At 46.7% G+C, this 20,547-nt stretch overlaps 2 protein-coding genes across 2 annotated transcripts in view; one reads left to right on the plus strand and one right to left on the minus strand.

Moving 5' to 3' along the window:
* TOX4 (TOX high mobility group box family member 4) overlaps positions 1 to 6,086 on the minus strand; it is a 17,048-nt gene extending 10,962 nt beyond the window's left edge. Inside the window, exons 1-3 of the mRNA XM_066627709.1 lie at positions 6,019 to 6,086; positions 887 to 955; positions 494 to 736 (exon numbers count right to left, since the gene is read on the minus strand). Of these exons, the coding sequence (XP_066483806.1) occupies positions 494 to 736; positions 887 to 955; positions 6,019 to 6,024 (318 nt within the window). The 5' untranslated portion in view covers positions 6,025 to 6,086. The remainder of the gene's footprint in view (positions 1 to 493; positions 737 to 886; positions 956 to 6,018) is intronic.
* A 599-nt stretch (positions 6,087 to 6,685) lies between these two features.
* Positions 6,686 to 19,536, plus strand: RAB2B (RAB2B, member RAS oncogene family). Its single transcript, XM_066627944.1, has 8 exons — positions 6,686 to 6,761; positions 9,706 to 9,777; positions 11,580 to 11,647; positions 12,863 to 12,945; positions 14,620 to 14,712; positions 16,393 to 16,504; positions 18,200 to 18,268; positions 19,015 to 19,536. The coding sequence occupies exons 1-8, from the start codon at positions 6,716 to 6,718 to the stop codon at positions 19,117 to 19,119; spliced, it is 648 nt and encodes a 215-aa protein (XP_066484041.1). The 5' UTR covers positions 6,686 to 6,715; the 3' UTR covers positions 19,120 to 19,536.
* Positions 19,537 to 20,547: the final 1,011 nt, after the last annotated feature.

Below are 20,547 nucleotides of genomic sequence, written 5' to 3' on the forward strand. Positions count from 1 at the left end.
TTCAAAGTATCTGAGGAGCATCATTTCAGACAATCAACAAATTCTTAAATCTTTAGATTCAGCTTATTACTAGACTCAAGGTGGCGGCCCTACCAATTAAAGACACAATTGTTAGATGTAGTGGTTGGCAAATAATGTTCCGTCCCCTTCTCCAACATCACTTGCTGCAATCAGGGCAGCAGAATAACTGCCGTAAACATAGAGGTAGAATATCCCTAGTATACCTGGCAGTTTCTGCACCCCCCTGAAGCCGCCTGTGAGAAGCTACCATTCAGAACAGGCAAGAACAGAAACTTGTTCAGTCTGCTTTAGGCTAGAAGAAGCCCTTGAAGAGGATGGCGCGAGTAGTGGACCAAAAGACAGTTATCCAAAGATCGGATACGGCCAAAAGGCTGCCAAGCTACCCATCAGTGGTGTCATCCAATTACTGCATGCATGATCCACTCCCACAGTGCCCTCTGTCTCCCAGAGCAACATCGAACTCTGTACTCACCATAGCCAGCCCACCGCTCAGCAGCCCGCCCCCTTGCTCCATGAGGCCGTGGCTAATGCCCACGGGTATGTCAAGAGCCTGCACCCCATACTGGGCAGAGAAGCTGGCATCTGGGGCAGTCACAGGGTCACCCAGGTCCTCAAAGTGGCCCACCACGTCTGAGACAGCCAGGGAGGGATCGGCGTCCAGCGCGATGGGGGGAATCTCGAACTCTTCATCCCCCAGGCTTGGTGTGTGGAAAGTCTGAGCATGGCAGAGAGGGGAAAGAGATTTTAATATGGACACAGGATGGCAAACTCTCTCCCGATTCCCCTTATTTGGCATACAAGCTGCTCCATATTTCCCCCATACATGCCTGTTCCACCCCACGGTCCCTGCAAGTCCCCATCTCACCTCAGCCCCTGACAGGAAGGGGTGAGCTGTCCCAGTGATAGCCAGGTAATTCTCATTTCCTCCAGGGAACTTGGGAGAGGAGGAAAGGTGTTAGTGAGCAAACTTTACTTACTTTATATATAACAAGCCCCTCCCAACCCTCGCTCCCCCCCAAAACACTGCCTCATAATATATCAATTATTTCAAAAATATTCAGGCTAATCAACAGAAGAATCCACTGTCACATCACATCAAACAAAACAGTCAGTTAAGCTTCACATCCCAATAGCCCAGTAGCTCCTTGTTCATAATTTATGATCTAATACGATTTATTTATCACATTTTTGCTCCATTGCTCCCTCCTACCACTTTGTCTATAGATTTCACCCTCTGTGAAGCAAGCAAGGCAGAGAAGTGTGACAGATCTGGGAACAGCTGGTACTTTTCATGGGTGAGTCAAGATCTGAACCTGGGTCTTCCTGGTCTTAGCCAGACACTCAGCACTATTTTTGAGTGCGATTTCACTTTATATTGCATTTCTTTTTGGCATTTTACTGTGTTTTTTTCCCTGTATGTTGTATTTTTGGGGGGCCAGAGAAGGGAAAGGTGGGATACAAGTCATTTAAATAAATAAAACTACTTCAGTAGATTGTTGTCTTATTAGCACCATTCAGCAAACAGGCAAGGCACCAGCAAGGCAGACAGAATGATCCCACCACCCACTCAGTTTGCAGATCAAAGACAACTATGGGCTATCAGACCTAAATTCAGGAGCTGGCTTCCATGTCACAACACTAAGTTCTTGTCATTGACCTCTTCGTGATGTGACTTGAGCAAAAAATTGGGCCAAGGGCAGAACCAGAGCCTTATAGTGCAAGGACGTGTGGGGAGGAGACAGGATTATGTCCTTGAAATTTAACTTTCACAGTCATTTCCTTCCTACTTTTCTCCTGAGGTTAATTTCTCCTGGTAGACTACACCCTCACTTGTGAGAGAATTGAGTGCAGTCCCCAAAGATCCAAAGCACAGGTTGTCAACCTGCAAGAAAACGACTAGGCTTTGCTCAGTGCTTTGATCTGCAAGGATCAGCACACGGAGCTTCCAAGATTCACTTGCTTGCGCCTGTAGACTGAGAAGCATTTAGAAGGCTCAGGAACAGAGGCTGATAACCTTACTGACCAATACAGCAGACCCAGCGCTTAATAAACCAGATGCCCTCTCAGCCCAATCAGCTCTCCTTACAATGACTTCAACTTGACCCAAAGAACAGTCCAAAAAACATCTGATGCAGCAATATTGCCAACGTTAAGCTGGGCACTGCCCTCTTGGAGGGGAGCCTGACCACTATTAGCCCACGCAAGGGCAGGCTGGTAGGCCGAGTAGCTGCGTTTTGGCACAGTAGCATTTAGGCTATATCACCTTTTCATGCAGTGCATTTATACAGGCCTCAGAAAGAAGCTATGCTTCCTGTCCTGCCCACATTAATGAGCAGCAACATCACTGCCTCACACAGCTTCGAAGAGGTGAAAAGGCAACAGCTAAACCAAGTTTGGAAAACTAAATGCACAAGCACCATGGCCCTAGCATAACATCCTAGCAAAGGATGAGCAGTATTGGACGCGAAAAGAGCTACAAAACCCACAGATAGATAGCTTTCAGATGATTCAACTACATACAAAATCTGTTAGTATTCCAGTGGTTTCCAAACTTTTTAGCGCTGGGACCCACTTTTTAAAATGGCACTATCAGAACCCACCTAGCTTTATGAAACAAACAAAAAAATTAGTTTCATTTCACAAGCCACTCAAAAGCCTTTGTTGTTCTTTTTACAATGATGGGGGGGTGCCTTCTGGAGCATTTGTTGAGCTCCACATTCATCAGATCAGGACCATTCTGGTGGCCTCTTTGCCTGGCCTTCGATAAGAGCCAAGGCACATTTACCTACTCATGAATGAACGTGCGCTGCCCAATTCCACTTCCCATAGGGCTCAATACAATTTCTTTTTCAGCTATCAGCTTGTCAGTTTCATGACCCATTGTGGATCCTGATCCACGGTTTGGGACCCACTGTACACAATCTATGCTGGAGTAAGCGAAATCATTCCTAGTTCCAAACAGGGCAATTGGATATGAACAAAGAGTACTTGAGCAAATCTTCCCAAGAGAATGTTGTAATGCGTACAGGTATACTCCCACTTAATGTTTCCTTTCCCTCTTCAATCTGTAGCATTTCTTTATTTCTTAAAGGATGATTCTTGGGCAGGGAGAAAAGAGGACCAAAACTTTAAGAACACAAGAAGAGTCCACCTGGATCAGACCAAAGGCCTATCTTGTCTAGCATCTTATTTCTTACAGTGGTCAACTGACGGTCTCTGGGAAGCTCACAAACAGAAGCTAACAGCCCTCTACCACCTTTGCTCCCCTACACCTTGCATTTAAGGCATATTGAACACCTCTGAAGGTAGAGCATAACCATAATTATCAGCCATTGACAGACTTGTTCCCCATGAATGCATCTAACCACCTTTGAACGCCACTTACGGTAGTGGCCATCACCACTTTGTGGAAACAAATTCCATGAGCAAATAAGACACTGTTTAAAGAGGCATGACCTTTGGTCTATCCTGAATCTTAGACCAAGTAAGAATACAGAGAGTAAAGGTGGCAAGATTTCACCAGAAGAATTTCTGAATCTCTTTTTACTCAGACACACAACTTTACCTAATTGTGTTCAAATAATTATATGCAATGCAATCTAAAGTTATTGGTCTGACTGGGAATATAGCAATCAGGATGAAAAATAAATCCCAACTTGTATCCATAACGGAGAATATGAATAAGTAAGTATTCTTTCAGTCACACATGATTGTCAGCCCAACAGAGCACAATTATACCAAGTACTACTTAAATTCTATCTCCACGCACTAAAGCAAACACAATAATTATGATCCTATTTCCTGGTAAAACTCAAGTCAACACAGGTAGCCTCCTGACAAAACTTGTCACACCCATATCTGCATACCCCAAGCCTTATGTACACTGCTTTCAGCCAGAACCCCTTCCCCAATGCTTCATTCAACAGGACTTTGTTATCTCCATTCCATTCTCAAAAGGCTCCTCTCTGGCCAACAAGCCCTGCTTCAAGCATCTTGGTCATTCTCTCCAGCCACTCATTCCCCCCTTCCCTCCAGCATGTTTTGTCCTCACCCTATGGAAACTGCATGCAGCAGGCCATGCTCCTCCTCCCTCCATCCCCTTCTTCAACTACCCCTATTTGCCTATTAGTTCTCCACTGAGGGACAAATCAATGGAGAACAAGGCTATCAATGGCTATTCCTCATGGTGGCTCCATGAAACCTCCAAGTCTGGAGGCAGTGTACCTCTAAACATCAGCTGCTGGGGAGCAACAGCAGGTAAGAGTTGCTATCTTCAAGAGATAGCTGGTGGGTTTCCTGAAAGCATTCAGTTGGCCACTATAAGAAATAGAATGGCAGGCCAGAGAGAACTCAGTTTCATCCAGCAGGGCAGTTCTGACATTTTCAGCAATTAGTTGGCCCAGAGACCATTCTGATTAGACAAGAGACCCCCTATACCAAATACAAACTGGAACAGAGTGCTTATTGTCTCACCAGTGGTTCCCAAACTTTTTCCAACTGGCAGCTCCCTTGACCTCCTGGGCCACTGGCTGCGGCTTCCCATTAGGGTCACAATCCTATGTATACATTGTATAGGGTGGCAGGTGCTTTGTGAGGATTCCGTGGCTCCTCTGAGAGTCACAACTCAGAGTTTGGGAACCACTGCCTTTAACCATTGTACAGAAGAGGAAATTTTGACAGGTGCAATTTTTTAACACTTCCATGTTGAGCTGCAGCTGCCAAATTTATTTCTTCTACACAATGATTAAAGGTATAGGCACTCAGTTCTGGTTTGTATCTGGTAACCCATCCCCCAGGACCTGCTGCCAATTCTCACAGATGCTTTTCACCAACATCCCGTCCTTGCTTTGGAGAATAAAAAGTGGGCAGCAGATAGTCTCACTTTGCAAGCTGGGAGGGGGGTTTAATTTGTGCAGAAACTCCCCGTTTCCAAAACATCTCCCCAGAGGAAGAGTCTCTGCCTTCCGTGCAGAAATCCCAGGTGCCATCCCAGGACTTTTCAGTCTGGGACATGTTTGGTTATTAATTCACACCACCCTTCCTCCGAGGAGCTCAGGGAGGAACCAAGGAGGCACATAGTTCCTCCCCTCCTTTTGTCCTCACAACAACCCTGTGAGGTGCAGAGAGAGACCCAAGGACACCCAGGAAGAGTTGGGGATCTGGGCCTGGCTCTTCCAGGTCTAAGCCCAACCCCTGAACCACAACACCACCCCATATCCCCCCATGACCTGCTGCCAGTCCTCACTGATGCTCCTCACCCACATCCAGTCTTTGCCCCTGAGAATGAAAACAGAGCAGCCGCCTCGTTTGGGGGGGGTGAGTGGGGGAAGGAGCCCCACATGTTCATACTGCCCTTCCTCCAAGAAGCTCAGGGCAGTGTACCTGGCACCTCTCCTCCTTCTGTCCTCACAACAACCCTGTGAGGCAGGGTGAGGCTGATGGAGGGGAGGTGCCAGGTACCCAACCCAACAATGAAGCTGAGTGTGTGTGCGTGAAGGGGTGTGTATGGGGTTTGTGTGTGTGTGTGTCAGGGGTATGTGAGTGATGTGTGCGAGGGGTGTGTGAGCAAGATGTGTGTGCGTGAGGGGTGTGGGGTGCGTGTGAGAGAGAGGGCTCTGTGTGTGTGTGTTCTGGTGCTGGGTCTTCTGCAGGGGTTGTGGCGACTCCAACTGTGTGTGAGTGAGAGAGAGAGGCTGAAGGATCCCAGGAAGCGTCACGGCCGATGGGTGGTCGGGGCTCGGCTCTTCCAGGTCCGAGCCCGCTCCCCGCCGCGTGCCCCCAGCAGCTCCCCCCAGCCCTGCGAGTGCCAAGAGAGGGCGGAAGCAACAGTCTCACTGGGGGTCCAGCTGGTCCCGAGGCCCCCAGAGGAAGAGGAGGAGGGGGCGGCGGCACTGCCTCCGCAAGCTCAGCCCTGGGCCCCCGCCCTGGCGGCCCCAGCCCGTAGAGGCCCCCCCGACGCCTCCACTCCCCACCCCGGGGGGCGGCCCAGCCTCTCACCTCCATGGCGCCACTGGCGCCGCCCGAGAGCCTCGCCGAGGAGCTCGGGGAGCCCCCGCCGCACACTCTCCCCCTCCCCCTCCTTTCTTCCCCTGGCCCTCAGCCGGAACCGGAAGTCCCTCCCATCCCTCTCCCTCCTCAGCCCCGGCACGCGTCACTTCCGCCTAACGTTCCCCCTCATCTTTTCAGCCGCGATGTTTTCACTCCTGCCGCGCGCGGGGAAGCGGAAAGCGCGCAGAGGTTCCCGCTCATCCCCTCCGCGCGTGGTTTTTCCCTCGTGCACTCTTTGCGGGAACCGTTAAGGATGATAGAAAACGGCTTCCTGGATGCCTAGAGCGCCGCACGGAGCAGTAGAGACCTCATCGTGCGGGGTAGAGCGGCCCCGTTCCGCTTGCGAGTGACAACGGATGTGACGTCACACCGAGCGCAGCCTGACGGTTTTTCGCCGCTTTCAGAAAAAAGATGGCATCATAGAGTTCTTGCTTCCGCGTTGCCTAGAACGTCGCAGGAAATGTGGCCCCGGCCTTGAAGTTGGGCCAGGAGGCACCGGAAACGGAAGAGCGGAGCGACACTCAAGGGGGAAGGAGGCCGGGAGGGAGCTGGGGAGCAGTAGAGTCGGGGCAGTGGAGTGAGCTAGAGCGGTCGGAGGAGGACCCCTGGGTGGGGGTCGGGGCTGGGACTGGGGGGGTTCAGCGCCATGTCTTACGCCTACCTCTTCAAATACGTCATCATCGGGGACACCGGTAGGGGAGAGGCAGCCGTGGTTGGCTGGGCTGGTGGGGGAGGGGGGCCTCTGAGCTCCACGCCCTTCAGAACAGGCCTCGGAGTCTCCCTCAGCTGGCGCTGCTTCCAGGCAGCTGCAGTCCCAGCAGCGCTGGATGGAGTCACCCCAGAAGACGCCCCTCACACGTACACCCACCCTTCGCACACACCTCACTCACACCTCTCTCTCTCTCACACACACACACACACACAAACAAACTCACTCACACACACCTCACTCTCACACCTACCTCTCTCACACCTACCTCGCTCTCTCACACACACCTCACTCACACCTCTCACTCTCTCACACACACGCCCACCCTTCACACACCTCTCTCACACACACACAAACTCTCACTCACTCACACACACCTCGCTCTCTCACACACACCTCACTCACACCTCTCTCTCTCTCACACACACACACCCTTCACACCTCACTCACACCTCTCTCTCTCACACACACACCTCACTCTCTCACACCTGTCACTCACACACACACCCCTACCTCACTCACACACACCCTTCACACACACCTCACTCTCTCTCTCTCACACACACACCTTCACTCTCTCATACACATCCTTCACACACCCCTCATTCACACACACACTCTCTCTCTCACACACACACCCCTCACTCTTTGAGGAGGCATCCTTGAGTGCCACCCAGCTGCAGGGTGCAGCACATGTCTCATTTGCACCACTTTGCCAGTGCTGGAAAGTGAGTTAGGATTTAGGTGGAAGAAACATACACTACAGCAGTAGTCTTTTTCATGCCATGACCCCAATCAGTCAATCAGTGTATGAGACTGGAGACCCAGCTTTAGTTCCATCTCCTCCTGGGACCTATCCGCCCACTTCTTACCCTCATCTCTACCCACTCCCTGCTCTCTGTTATGCCCTCGCAGCACTATTCACTGTAACAAATATTCTTATTAGAGAGCAAAAAAAGTTATCACGAAGCAAAAGCACTAGTGAAAGCTATTTCAGCACAATTGCTAAGAACCTGAGCAGCACTGGGACACCACTTCCTGGTACCTGAAGGGGTACACCAGATGCATTCTCCTTGACCTGGTGGTGCTAGCCCAGTGGTCTTCAACCTTTTTCAGTCCAGTAGTTGCCACAACCCAACAACTGAGGCTTCACAACCCTATTGCGGCCCAACCCTAAGGTTGAATAATACTGTATTAGAGTGGAAAAAGTTGCAATAAAGAAACGCGCAATATCCAGGAACATCCCTATTTTGCACTTCACAGTTGATGATGTTTTGACAAGAAATAATGCATTGAGATAACCTGTAGAAGTAATCTCTTCTTAAGTGAATACAACTTTATATTTAGCTTACATTTCTCCCTTCCACCTTCAAGGCACACCAGTCTCAAAACTAAAATGCAAAACATTACAATTAGCAGGAGAAATCTCTGCTTGAAATCTACGCAAATAATATTGCTAATGTTGTTGCAAGTTATTTATATTTATGATTGCTAGTATAAGGTATAAGTTTATATCAGTGTGATATGTATGCACACCTCTGTATCACTCGTATTATATTTCACATATTGGGTTGCACTATTTTCCCACAACCCTATGTTTATCTTACCCTTTGTAATACATAGCAGGTTAAAAAACAACAACACCATAATACTTATATTTGGAAAATTAAACCCTGGAGCATTCTTTTACTATGTAAAAGTGTATTTTGAGGCAGATCAAAATCTCACAATGACCCTGTGAAGAAGGGAGATAGGAAAGATGCTGTTGATCTCTATTACAGATAGGGAAAGGCTGAGGCTATGAGATTGCTTCTCTCTCAGGGTTACTCAGCATGAATACACCTTGTAGAGGAAAAGCTTTAATCTGTCTTTTTACTTAAAAATTATTATAGCCTACCTCTTAAACACAGAATATAAAAGCTACACAATAAAATCCTAACAGACTTAAACACATTTAAAACCAAACAAAAACTTGCCAGCTACAGTCTACGTAGAGGTGGTGGCATCAATCCTTGTTAACAATAAACAAAACCGTGTTTTCAGTTTCTTTCTAAGTAACAACAATCATTACTGGAGAAAGAGCCTGGCAATTGGGCATTGAGAGAAAATTGCAGAGGCATGGCATAATGACTAAGGACCCAGGGCCCAATCCTATCCAACTTTCCAGCACCTGTGTAGCCGCAATGCAGCCCCAGGGTAAGGAAACTAATGTTCCCATACCTTGAGGAGGCTTCTGTGACTGCCCACCACAGGATGCAGTGCATGCCCCACAGGCACTGGAAAATTAGGTAGGTTTAGGCCCTAAAAAGCCCTCTCTATGTGCAGGACTTCTCTCCGCTGGTTCCCTTCAGTCTCATGATGTGGATCTTTAAGCAGAATGAATAGTAGTAAGATAATCAAGGACACGGACTTATTGTTGCCTCCCCCCATTCTACCTATTTATTATCTCATGTGGGAAGTTAGGATGACAGAATGTACCCTCTGAAGGCCAAGTTACACAGTTCTGCAAAGTACCCTAGTCACATCATTTATTTTTGCATAATCATCTTACAAGTTCCTTGTTACTCTATATCCACCACCTCTAAAATATAGAAAAGAAGAGGAAAGCCATTCAATAGTGTGACTGATTGTCCCTTTTGGGGGGGGGGGGGAGATAAGGATGGAGGCATAGATCTGCCCTCTGGCACTGGAGAAAGGAAATGCATATTTCTTGGCCTGCCCTATAGTGTCAGTTTCTTTACTGGTCAAAACTAGAGAAGTGAAATTGAAAAGGCCTTTTCTGTCTTTGCCGGCATAGCTTGTTCAACCAAAGTTTTGAAGAAGCTCTAAGGGCATGTGGGTGCAGGCAGAAAGGCTTGTGTGATTTGCACATGTGCCACAGGTTATGTTTTTAGTACAATAATTATTGTATTTTGTGTTTTCCAAAGGTGTCGGGAAATCATGCCTCTTGCTACAGTTCACAGATAAACGGTTCATGGCTGTCCATGACTTGACAATTGGTGAGAGTCAGTATTGGCCAGATGGGACCCAGCTCTCCTGTGCTCAACAGGCAGGGCAAGAGGAAGATGAGTTCATGTAGCATATGTGTAAATGCTCCCTGGAGAAATATAATCAGGGTACAAGACAAGAAGGGGCCACAGTGTAGGACATGATAGGGTGGAAGCTATCTTTCCATATATAGTGAAATTTATTTGTAGAAGTATTAGTATTATTGTTGATGATAAAAACAACACTCTGATTACATGATGTGGCACAGAGGTACCTAGATAAACTAGACAGTTCCCTGCCCTTAACAAACTTACAATCTAATATTGACAATGGGGAAAACAACAGAGGGAGGGAGGGAGGGAGGGAGGGAGGTTGGTAAATGCTACTTCATGTATTTAAAGTTTGATTACAGTTGAAAATGAGGATTAGGAGAATAAGCCAAAGATCAAACGAAAAGATGGGTTTTGAGATTAGAATGGAGGGACAGATATGGTACCTTGAACATATTCAGGAGTCAGTTCCATGTGTAGGGGGCAGCAAGGGAAAATGGGCAAAGTCATTTAAGGAAGCTGGATACATTTGATTAGCTAAAGGAATGTAATTGGATAAATAGTAGTCACTTGTGGGGATATAATGAGGAATAAGAGACAGAAATAAAAGAACTAAGTGAGACCATGGGGAACTTTAACCTATAACTGAAAAAACACTATTATAAATTGTGCGCTCTCTCTCTCTCTCTCGCTTATTACCATTAGAATATGCTGGCTATGGTGAAGAATACAGAGACAATTATGCATGATGTCCCTAAAACAGGATTAGAGGAGGAAGTGATACTGACTAGGTTGCTCTCTTTCACTTCTCCAGACACCATCTTTATTCCATTTCCTAGACTGTTTCACTTCACACTCACATTGTTTAATGCTTTCCCAAACAACTGTAAAGGACCCTTTGAGGCTGCAATTCTTTGGCTTAAGACCAATTGGTAAATTCAGTGGGCTTTGGTGTGTCTATCTCTGAATAGGATGGATTGTTGGAAGTGCAAAATCCTCCAAGCAGTGAAAGGTAAAGGACAGAATACCCGTATGCCATGATTCCAGATAGGGGCTCTTCCCAGCAGTCCGTGGAGATCCCAGGGATTGAAATTGGGACCTTTCACACACAAAGTGTGTGTTCTACCACTGAACTACAACCCCTCCTCAAAAGGGAGGTGTCAACCTTCTTATGAAGGCCATAGGATAGGGCCTGCTTATACAGAGAATAACTGTCCCCACTCCTCTGCCTCTATGGAACCACAGACCAACCACAGGATGCGGAGGCGGCAGCATCTGGCCTAGCTGCCTTTAAAGGGGGATTGGACAAGTTTCTGGAGGAAAAATCTATTATGGGTTACAAGCCATGATGTATATGTGCAACCCCCTGATTTTAGAAATGGGCTATGTCAGATGCAAGCGAGGGCACCAGGATGCAGGTCTCTTGTTATCTGGTGTGCTCCATGGGGCATTTGGTGGGCCGCTGTGAGCTGCAGGAAGCCGGACTAGATGGGCCTATGGCCTGATCTAGTGGGGCTGTTCTTATGGCCATCCTCTGAGGTCTGCTTTTTCTCAACCTACATATAGTTCCTCAGATCACTCCTCCCTGTATCCTGTTTTCCTGTACATTTTTTCTGTATTTCTAACTGTCTGCCCATTCACACCTCTCCAGGGCTCTTTTGTTGTTTGAATTGCCTATAGGCAATGCTGAAACAAAGGATTAACCAAGTCTCTCTGCCTAAATTCTATGAGAATCTATTTATGTTCTTCCATTTCCCCATCAGGTGTGGAGTTTGGGTCACGGATGATCACCATTGACAACAAGAAGGTCAAACTACAGATTTGGGACACGGTAAGAACTTCTGGGATCCCTTTATCTTGAATTGGTGTCATCAGTTCTCAGCTTGTGTCCCACTCCACATTCTTTGCAAGTGAAGACTTGCTCCAACTGTCTGTCAACTGCCAGAGCAGTAGAGTTGGAAAGAAGAGGATTGATATGAAGGAACTGAGGAGGATGAGGGGCAGGAGAGGATAAAATTGTAGGGAGGGTGGTGATAGGTCAGGTTTTCTGAAGGTGGGGGGATGGAAGAAGGCATAGGAGACCAAGTCTGGAATAGTAAGGCAGAGGCCTAGGGGTGTTTGAAATTTGCAGCAAAGATGCAAAGCCTAGTACCTGGGTGAAGGTGGCAGGATAGCATGTGTGGTATGAAAATTTGTTTCTTGAAGCCTGTTCATTTCTGAGACTCATGGATGCAATCACTAGTGCATCTGTTCTGTTCTCTGGTAGACACACAGTATACATATGATCCCGAAGAGCTCAGCTAATTTTGGCTAAGGGTTCTGGTTCTCATGGGCGCTGAAAGAAAGATCCATAAAATCCAGAACCTAGAACAGGGCAGGGAATTTTCTTCAGAATTAATGAATGCTTTTTGGAGGTGCCGCATCTTACCTCCTTTCCCCCTTGATCCAAACTTGCTTGCTTCCATTCTTCCTTCTAGTCTCCCTTTCAGTTCCCTCCCTGCTTGAACTCCAGAGTCTTTTTGCATAATGTGCTCTAAATTCTATGTAAAATTTGGCCAGGGATGAAAAAGGAAAAGCAGGAATTTAAAATTGCACCCAAATTCACAATTGATAGTGGCAGGCCTCCCTCAGCTATCAGTTCTTTACTCATTCAGATAGATGCTTCCAGAAAGTTCCTTCACTGGAACCCATGCCATTTTAGCTATGGTCTATCCCACTTCTGTGGCAGACCTACTCATGACAATTGCAGTATGGGTGGGCCCAGTGGGGTTCTGTTAAACCATTTCTGCCCAACATTGCATATACACAACAGGGATCAAATGTGTGCACCTGTGGGCTAGGCAGAAATGAGTCGTTGTCTGGCAGTGCTTCACTCATGCAGAAGGGGACAGCATTTTGACACTAGGTGGGTGATCTAGCACAGAATGAGTGATCTATCACCAGGGTTTGGGGAAGGGGGACTCAGATGTTGTTATTTAATGATTGACTGATAGGCAGGCTTAAATACAGGCATGTGTTATCTGACTGGTTCTCTTCCACCCTGAAGGCTGGACAGGAATCCTTCCGCTCCATCACCCGGTCATACTACAGAGGTGCGGCTGGGGCATTGCTCGTCTATGACATCACCAGGTGAGGCTCAGCCATTGGTCTAGGAATCTATATAAGCTGATAGTGTGCTGTGCAGAGTTTAATGTGGCAGAGGGGGTGAGAGGAGGGGGTATAAGATTTGGTGGCATTTGCAGAACCCTAACAATCTTAGCTTTCTTGTGAAGCTCAAAGTAATAAAATGCTAGTTGTCATGACTGTTGAACATAGCTTGAAGCCACAATCGAGTGCCAGCTACAGACTCAGCCTGTGTTCGCAAGATCAAAGGACAGCATCTTCTGTCCTTCTTCCTTAGTACTTCTGCAGCAGGTGTTGTTCCAAAAGTGTATTTTATTTATGTACTATTCATATGTGTTTTTAATACAATCCCCTTTCCCACTTTTTTCCCACAAGTAGCATCCCAATAAGCCTACCCCAAAATTCTCTACTGGTGAAGGAAGAGGAATACACAATTTGTTACTACAGACAGTTGCCTTTTATACAGAACACAGAAGAGTTTTTCGGCAATTTTCAGCCGCTGTCCTTCAGACTCCCGTGGCACAGCTGCGGGCTTTTTGTGGCACCCCAGGGTCCTACAGCACACTGATTGAAAATCGCTGCTCTAACCACTACACTATAACTGACGAACACATGGGAATATATTGGAACAATAGCAAGAGTTTCTTGTGAAGCATTAATCCCTGGGAAAGCTGTTTCAAGGATGGCAGGGCTGGCCCAAGGGTTCCCAGTGAATGAAGTGATAAGTGCTGCCTCCCCTTGCCTGGTGATGCACCACCCTCTGCTCCTCCCCCTCCTTGACACTCTAACCCACCACTCTCCTTTCCTTCATGCTTCCTCTTCTGCTCCATCCCCTCTTCCTTTTCCAATCTGATCCACTGCACTCAAATGTCCCTTTCATAGCAATAGCTACTATACACTTGTATAAAGCAGATTCCACTTTGCTTATAGGATTCATTGGTCACCTTATTGCCACCAAAAGTTTCCACCTCACAAATTCCTCCTCCTCCTCCTCATTTAAAAAATAATAATAGTTAAGATGAATACATTTAAACAAAAACATAAATGAAAATCAAAAAAGGTTGACAGCCATGTGAAAATTGACTCAAGTGAATAAATGAAAGCCCACTATGGGATTTGTTCAACTGAAACATCAGAAAGTCAAGAAGGAAGATGGGGCTTCTAGGGATTGAGGTTACTCTTATTTGTCCTTATGTTTTCTGACAACCTATAGAGATGTATATCTTCAGTGCTCTGTACCTCTAATTTTTCCTTCTTTCCATCGCACATCGAAAGAGGAAAACCCAGCAACTAGTTTATACATATGTTCCGGTTTATGATTTAAATGAGCCGAGTGTGTGCAGGTACACTGGTTATACAGTGAACAGGTTTGATGGGAAAGGGTTATGCAAAGGGCCTGATGGCTCTGGTCACATCATAGTAATGGGAAAACATTGTGTGCTTGCTGAGCGGGACTCTTCTCTTTCACTTTTACTTAAAAAAATTTTTTTTTTTAAGTGAGCATTTTACATTTTCCAGAACAGATTCTGCAGAAAACCTTCAAGGTCCCTGGCTCAACCTCAGCCTTGCAGAGGACCCCAATTAAGCACCGGGACTCTGCTGTTATTTCCCACCCCTTGCTAACTTTTCATTCCTCTCACTGTGTGCCTCCAGCAGTGTTCCCTTTCTTCTTCTGTGCAGACGTGAGACCTTTAACCACCTGACCTCCTGGCTAGAAGATGCCCGGAATCACTCCAACACCCACATGGTGATCATTCTCATTGGAAACAAGAGGTATTGGGTTTCCTCATTGCCTTTCCTGCCCTAGGCCAAGTTTCAGTAATGAGAGTGGGTTAGATGGTGGGGATGGGAGCACCCTCCGCTTTTGACAGTGCTCCATTTCAACTTTCATCCTTGGGCAGGTTGCCAGGTGCCTATACCTTATTCATTCTTAAAACAATTGGGGTAGGTTAGTTTGGCTGATGGGCGGATCTTCATTCACGGAGGATGGGCCTGGTAGCCATGATGCCTTAATGGAATCTTTGCCTTCAGAAAGCAGCTTGCCACTGGATATTGGCTGCTGTGGGGTTGGCAACAGCAGGGGAGGGCTGTAGGATCATGTCCCGCTTGAAGTCTTCCTGGAGTCATCTGAATGCCCCACTGGAAAACAAGCTGGTGGACTAACAGGGCTATTCTTAAACGGTGGTTAACCCTCTGCTCTCTGACTGACCTAGCCTAACCCGGCCTCCTGCTCTACCTACTCAGCCACCTACTGTTCTAATCCCATGTATTTTTACATAGAGCCTTTCATTTTCAAAAGAAGAACTCAAGGTAGCTATTGCTGAAGCCATGTAGGATGCAACTGGCTCTGATCTGCATGGTCTCTTCCTCTCCCCCTTCCAGTTCAAGGGTGGTTTGGTGTAGCCTGGGAGGGGACTGTGGCAGGTGGTTCCACTGGACAGCTCTTGCCCTTGCTGCCTTCCCTTCCACTGAGTAGGTGGCTGTCTGTTGGTGGACTTCTTACTGGCTGTAAGTCCTGCTGAGTTCAGCAGGACTGATTTATAGATAAGGGTACTAGCCTCGGCCAGCTAATCAAACCTTTCTGCAGTGGCTCTGATCTGCACTGAGAGCTGGTGTAGTGTAATGTATTGGCTAAGACAGTAAGTTGCAAATCAGGACTTCCTCAGTTCAGTTCTTACTTCTTCTCTGAACACATTAGGTGACCTTAAGCAAGCCATTCCCTCTCAGCTCCTCAGCTGCGATAGGGATAATAATGGTAAGTTCCCTACAGGGTTGTTGTGAGGATTATATCACAACTGTACCTGTGAAGCACTTCACATACCTCTGCAAATGTTATTTTCATTACTGTTTTTATTGGACCATATGAAGCTTCTTTATACTAGATCTGGCCATTGCTCCATCAGGCCCAGTCTGGTCTTCCAAGTGGCAGTGGCTCTTGGCTGAAGACGCTGAGGGCTGGATACACAGCACATGCTCTACCATTGCCTTTTGAAGAAGAGACAGAGTTAGAAATTAGAATTAGAGAGCCAGGATGGTATAGTAGTTTGGGAGTTGAACTTAGAGCTGGAAGACCCAGGTTCCAATCCCTGCTCAACCATGAAGCTTATTGGTTGACTTTGGGCCTCTCTCTCTCTTTCTCTCAGCCCAATCTACCTCACAGGGTTGGTGTGAGGACAGAAAGAGGGAAGGAATTATGCACACCACCCCGAGAAGTTAAAGTCAATGGAAAGTACAAGAAAAACAATGACATTGAGTTATGCACACAGATTCAGTGTGGTCTTCAGCATCTAGGGCCAATGCTTCATCTGTTGCAATATGCTGGGCCCAGATATGGAGTTGTCCTTAATTTGACTGATTTATCCTAGATGCACCATCAGGTGGATTGTTTTTGTTGTTTGGGGAGTACTTGCCAAAAGGCTCACTGCAGATGGCTATTTGTCTCTCTACCTTTAGTGACCTGGAGAACCGGCGGGATGTCATGAAGGAAGAAGGTGAGGCTTTTGCCCAGGAACACGGCTTGATTTTCCTGGAGACATCCGCAAAGACAGCAACTAATGTGGAAGAGGTGAAGAAAGAAATGCTCTCTGCTTTGGGGCAAGGAAAATGTTTGCATAATTTATTCCACTTGGCTCAGCAGATAATGCAGGGTGGGGTGTCCCTGGGGCGCTAATGAGCTGATGAAACATTGTGACCAAGGAGTGTTCTATGATTCAGAGTTCCCAGTGTTCAAATCTCATTTGGCCTTGACCTTGGCTTGAATTTTCACTGGGTGGCCTTAGGCAAACCAGGCCCAGGCTCTTAGGCCCAGGCCAAAAGTGCAAAACCCTACATGGAAATGTGCATTTGTCACAGAATAACTGCACATTTGGAAGCAAAACCCTCATGCTTTTCCTGAGCTACAAGACATCCATCAGTTTTTTTTGCCACAGAATATCCCATTTTCAGTTTTTAGTCAATGAGTTGCATATCTTCCACATGGGTTTTTTAATGTATGGTTGCAAAACTTACAGTTTTCACTATCCATGGGTTTCAGATTCTTGAAAGGGTCGAGACTTTACCCCAAACTGTCCCCCATCACAACCCTCTTTTGCCACTGCTCATCCTCTTCTTGTTTTCAGTTTTCGGGACGCTATCTGGGCCCCTTTGCTTGTAGGAGAATTAGCAGCAACAGTGGCTTTTGCTTGATCCTTTGCTCTTTGAATCTGGTTAGGATCTTGGGAGAAGGAGGAGGAAGAAAGTTCATTTCTGAATTTGATGCCAGTACCACGTCCTATGCTTACTGTGGCGCTTATACCACATCCACTGTTACCCTGCACATGCCCGATCTTGTCTGATCTCAGAAGCTCAGCAGGGTCAGGCCTGGTTAGTACTTGGATGGGAGACTGCCTGGGAATACCAGGTGCTGTAGGCTTATAGCATAGTCTTTCGAGACTGAAGGTTGCCAACCATGCAATACAGAGTCCTGGATATAACCTCATTTTCCCATGTCCACCATGTGCACAGTGTGGAAGGGATTGTCACTCCCGATCGGCCTTTTCAGCCACACTAGATGCTGTTCCATAACCACCATTCAGAGCATGATACCAGAATCTTCCAAGACTGAAGGTTGCCAACAACCATGTGCAACTTGGCAAATAAGTCCACCAAGTCACTAGTTCATGCAGTATTTTGACTAGCACATGTATCTGTGCTGGCACATGTATATGCGCATATGTATCTGTGCTGGCTGCTTGTGGAACAGCAACAGGCTATTGGCCAAAGTACATGTGACATTAAATACTTGATTGGCACCTGTGAGTGGGTGGGTGAAGGATCTAGATCAGGACTACAGAGTGAGGGGGGCCTTTAATCCTTGTCTCCAACATGGTCCTAATCTAGATTTTTCCTCACCCCCAACAGCTAATTAGGAAAGAAAAATCAAGATTGCTTTAGCCAGATGCATTATTACCATTATGTGTTGTTTCACCCTAGAAGGGGGAAAAATAAAAATAACTTTCTTCCTGTACACACAATAGCTTGAAGACAAATCACATTCTCCACAAGCAAGCCAAGCATGTGACCTTTTATATTCCTAGGTTTCTTGGCATTCTTTGGCATGTATGTCTTTTCTTATGAAGATTTGTTTCTGCATACATTACAGAGACCCACCCCTTTCGCTTTTCTGAGACCCAGATGGATATTCAGGAGAGGACCTCCCCTCCATCACTGCCCCAGCCTCTCTTGCTGATGTCCATCCTGTCCTTTTGTCTGACTCTTTCAGGCATTCCTTAACACAGCCAAAGCCATCTATAAGAAGATCCAGCAGGGCCAGTTTGATGGTACCAATGAGGTGAGTACAACAAAAGTCTTTGTTGATTAATGGACACAAACTACAGGAGCACCTATCAAAAAACCAAACAGCAGCAGCAGTGATTTAAACCCTGCATAAACATACAAATATGAAAAAAAAAGGATCCTGCCAGCCTGTCCATGTGGGTAAAATAACTCCTTTGAGGAATAGCTCCAGCCCTTGATAGCCTTAATAAAGGGGTTTTCTCAAAACCATCCAGGCACCAAGAAAAATGAGAGTTCATGGGCATGAGTCACTGCCGAGATGTTAAGGATCCCTAGGACCACTTGGGTTGTAGATGGCATAATTAGGACAGAAGCAATTCTGGCTTTCCTGTAGATCGGTGTTTCTCAAATTGTGGGTCGGGACCTACTAGGTGGGTCGTGAGCCAATTTCAGGTGGGTCCCCATTCATTTCAATATTTTATTTTGAATATATTAGACTTGATGCCACCATGGTATGTGGCTGCATTTGGGGAAATGTTACAGACCTGTACTTTTAACAAGCTGCTACGTATATTCTTTTAACAATGATAGTAAATGGGACTTAGTCCTGGGTAAATGCGGGTAGGATTGCAGCCTAGGATTGTGAAAAATGTTCCTTCTTTATGATGTCACTTCCAGCCATGACATCACTTCCGGTGGGTCCTGACAGATTCTCATTCTAAAAAGTGGGTCCTAGTGCTAAAAGTGTGAGAACCACTGGTGTAGATGTTATCAAAACGCCTGCAATTTCTTCTGTTAAAGGGAAACGGCATCAGGATCGGCCCCCAGCCACCAGCGGATGGACGTACAAGACCAGCAATCCGCCAGGGTCCACAAGGTTCTGGAGATCGATCAGGCTGCTGCTGAGTTTCCTGAAACGCAGCCAGGCATGTTGAGGATTGGGAACACATGGAGGGCACCCCTTCTCTCTCTGATTTCAGGCACTGTGTTGGCAGCAGGGATCTTTTAGTCTAACCCTTCCTTGACTCTCTTACAATGCACCTATTTTCTTCAGGTGTGCAGTTGGTACCAACTTGGCCCTAGTGTTGTCTCTAGTTGAGGACTATTTAAACCTCTGTCAAAAGCCTCACATTCCAGGCTCTGTCTTCTCCTGACATTCAGATTTAGAGGGAACAGAAGCCTTCCTTCATCTCCTCTTCCCCAGCCTGTGCCTTGTTTTTGGCAGTTACCTTTCTCATTGTTGGCACATTCCCCAGGGGTTCATGGAGCCTTGGGGATCATCCAGGACAAACTTCATTCTACCTGGTTTTAAGCTACTGTATGCTGCAGCATTGTTTTCTTCATATTAAATGTTTTCACTTTTGATGTTTTCTCACATGTTTTTTCTACTGGGGAAGGGAACTCACACAAAGGGCTCCATAGGTTCACTCTCTGTCATTGTAGATCTGTCACAGCAGCTACCAACAAGGTTTTGGCAACTGGGATAAACAGAGGCCTTGGTTTGGGTTGTTAGCTTAGTAAGGGCCCAACCCTATCCAATTTTCCACTGCCAATGCAGCCGCAATGCAGACCCAATGTAAGGGAACAAATGTTCCCTTACCTCAAGGAGGCCTCCATGACTGCCTTATCACTGTGGGATGGGAAGCACACACCCCATTGGCATAGCTGCATCTCACTGCAAATTTGGATAGGATTGGGCCTTCATTGAATGAACTAAGGCAAGATGGGTTAGAAGGAGGGGGGATAGCCAGGCTGCTTTCAAGATGGGTAGATGCCTTCAAGGGGGGCCTTCAAGGGGAGATGGATGCCTTCAAGGGGGGGCAGGCATAACAGAGTATGTTATAATAGGGTGTGCAATGTGCTAGGTACTGGAATGAGATGGGGGCATACATTTAGTGCATGTGCATTGCAGTTTTAGAACTCACCTTCTTTAGTGAACACATGTGTTTTTGTCCTGCCCTCTGCCAAGAAGCTTAGGACTGGCTCTCTGATCCCCCGAGGTAGATTTGGAGGAGAATGTGTGTCTACTAGGTCATCATGGTCACCCAGTGAGCTTCAGGCCTAGCAAAGATTTCCTTGCTCTAAGTCCACCACACCACACTGGCTGTGCATATATTTGCATAAGAGTAAAACAATAGGCACATCCTTTTTCAGGGACAGCATGTGCATGTTGCAGCATGTGTCACTGTAAGGAGAGTCTTTCTCTGCTTGTAGGAGAGGGGAGGAGTGCCTCTGCTAAAATAGCAGCAGCTGTTTGCATGTGTGGTAACTATTCCATTTAGATATCTTTTAAAATTTTCTGCCCATTGAATTGGGAACAGCCTCACTTTTAAA

The sequence above is a fragment of the Tiliqua scincoides genome, chromosome 5 (genome assembly GCF_035046505.1).
Source record: "Tiliqua scincoides isolate rTilSci1 chromosome 5, rTilSci1.hap2, whole genome shotgun sequence".
In the NCBI taxonomy this organism is placed as follows: domain Eukaryota; kingdom Metazoa; phylum Chordata; class Lepidosauria; order Squamata; family Scincidae; genus Tiliqua; species Tiliqua scincoides.

Coding starts and splice junctions, on each gene's coding strand:
- RAB2B (XM_066627944.1), top strand. CDS start 6,716: ATGTCTTACGCCTACCTCTTCAAATACGTCATCATCGGGGACACCG. Junction 6,762..9,705: donor CGTCATCATCGGGGACACCG/GTAGGGGAGAGG, acceptor TGTTTTCCAAAG/GTGTCGGGAAATCATGCCTC. Junction 9,778..11,579: donor TGTCCATGACTTGACAATTG/GTGAGAGTCAGT, acceptor TTTCCCCATCAG/GTGTGGAGTTTGGGTCACGG.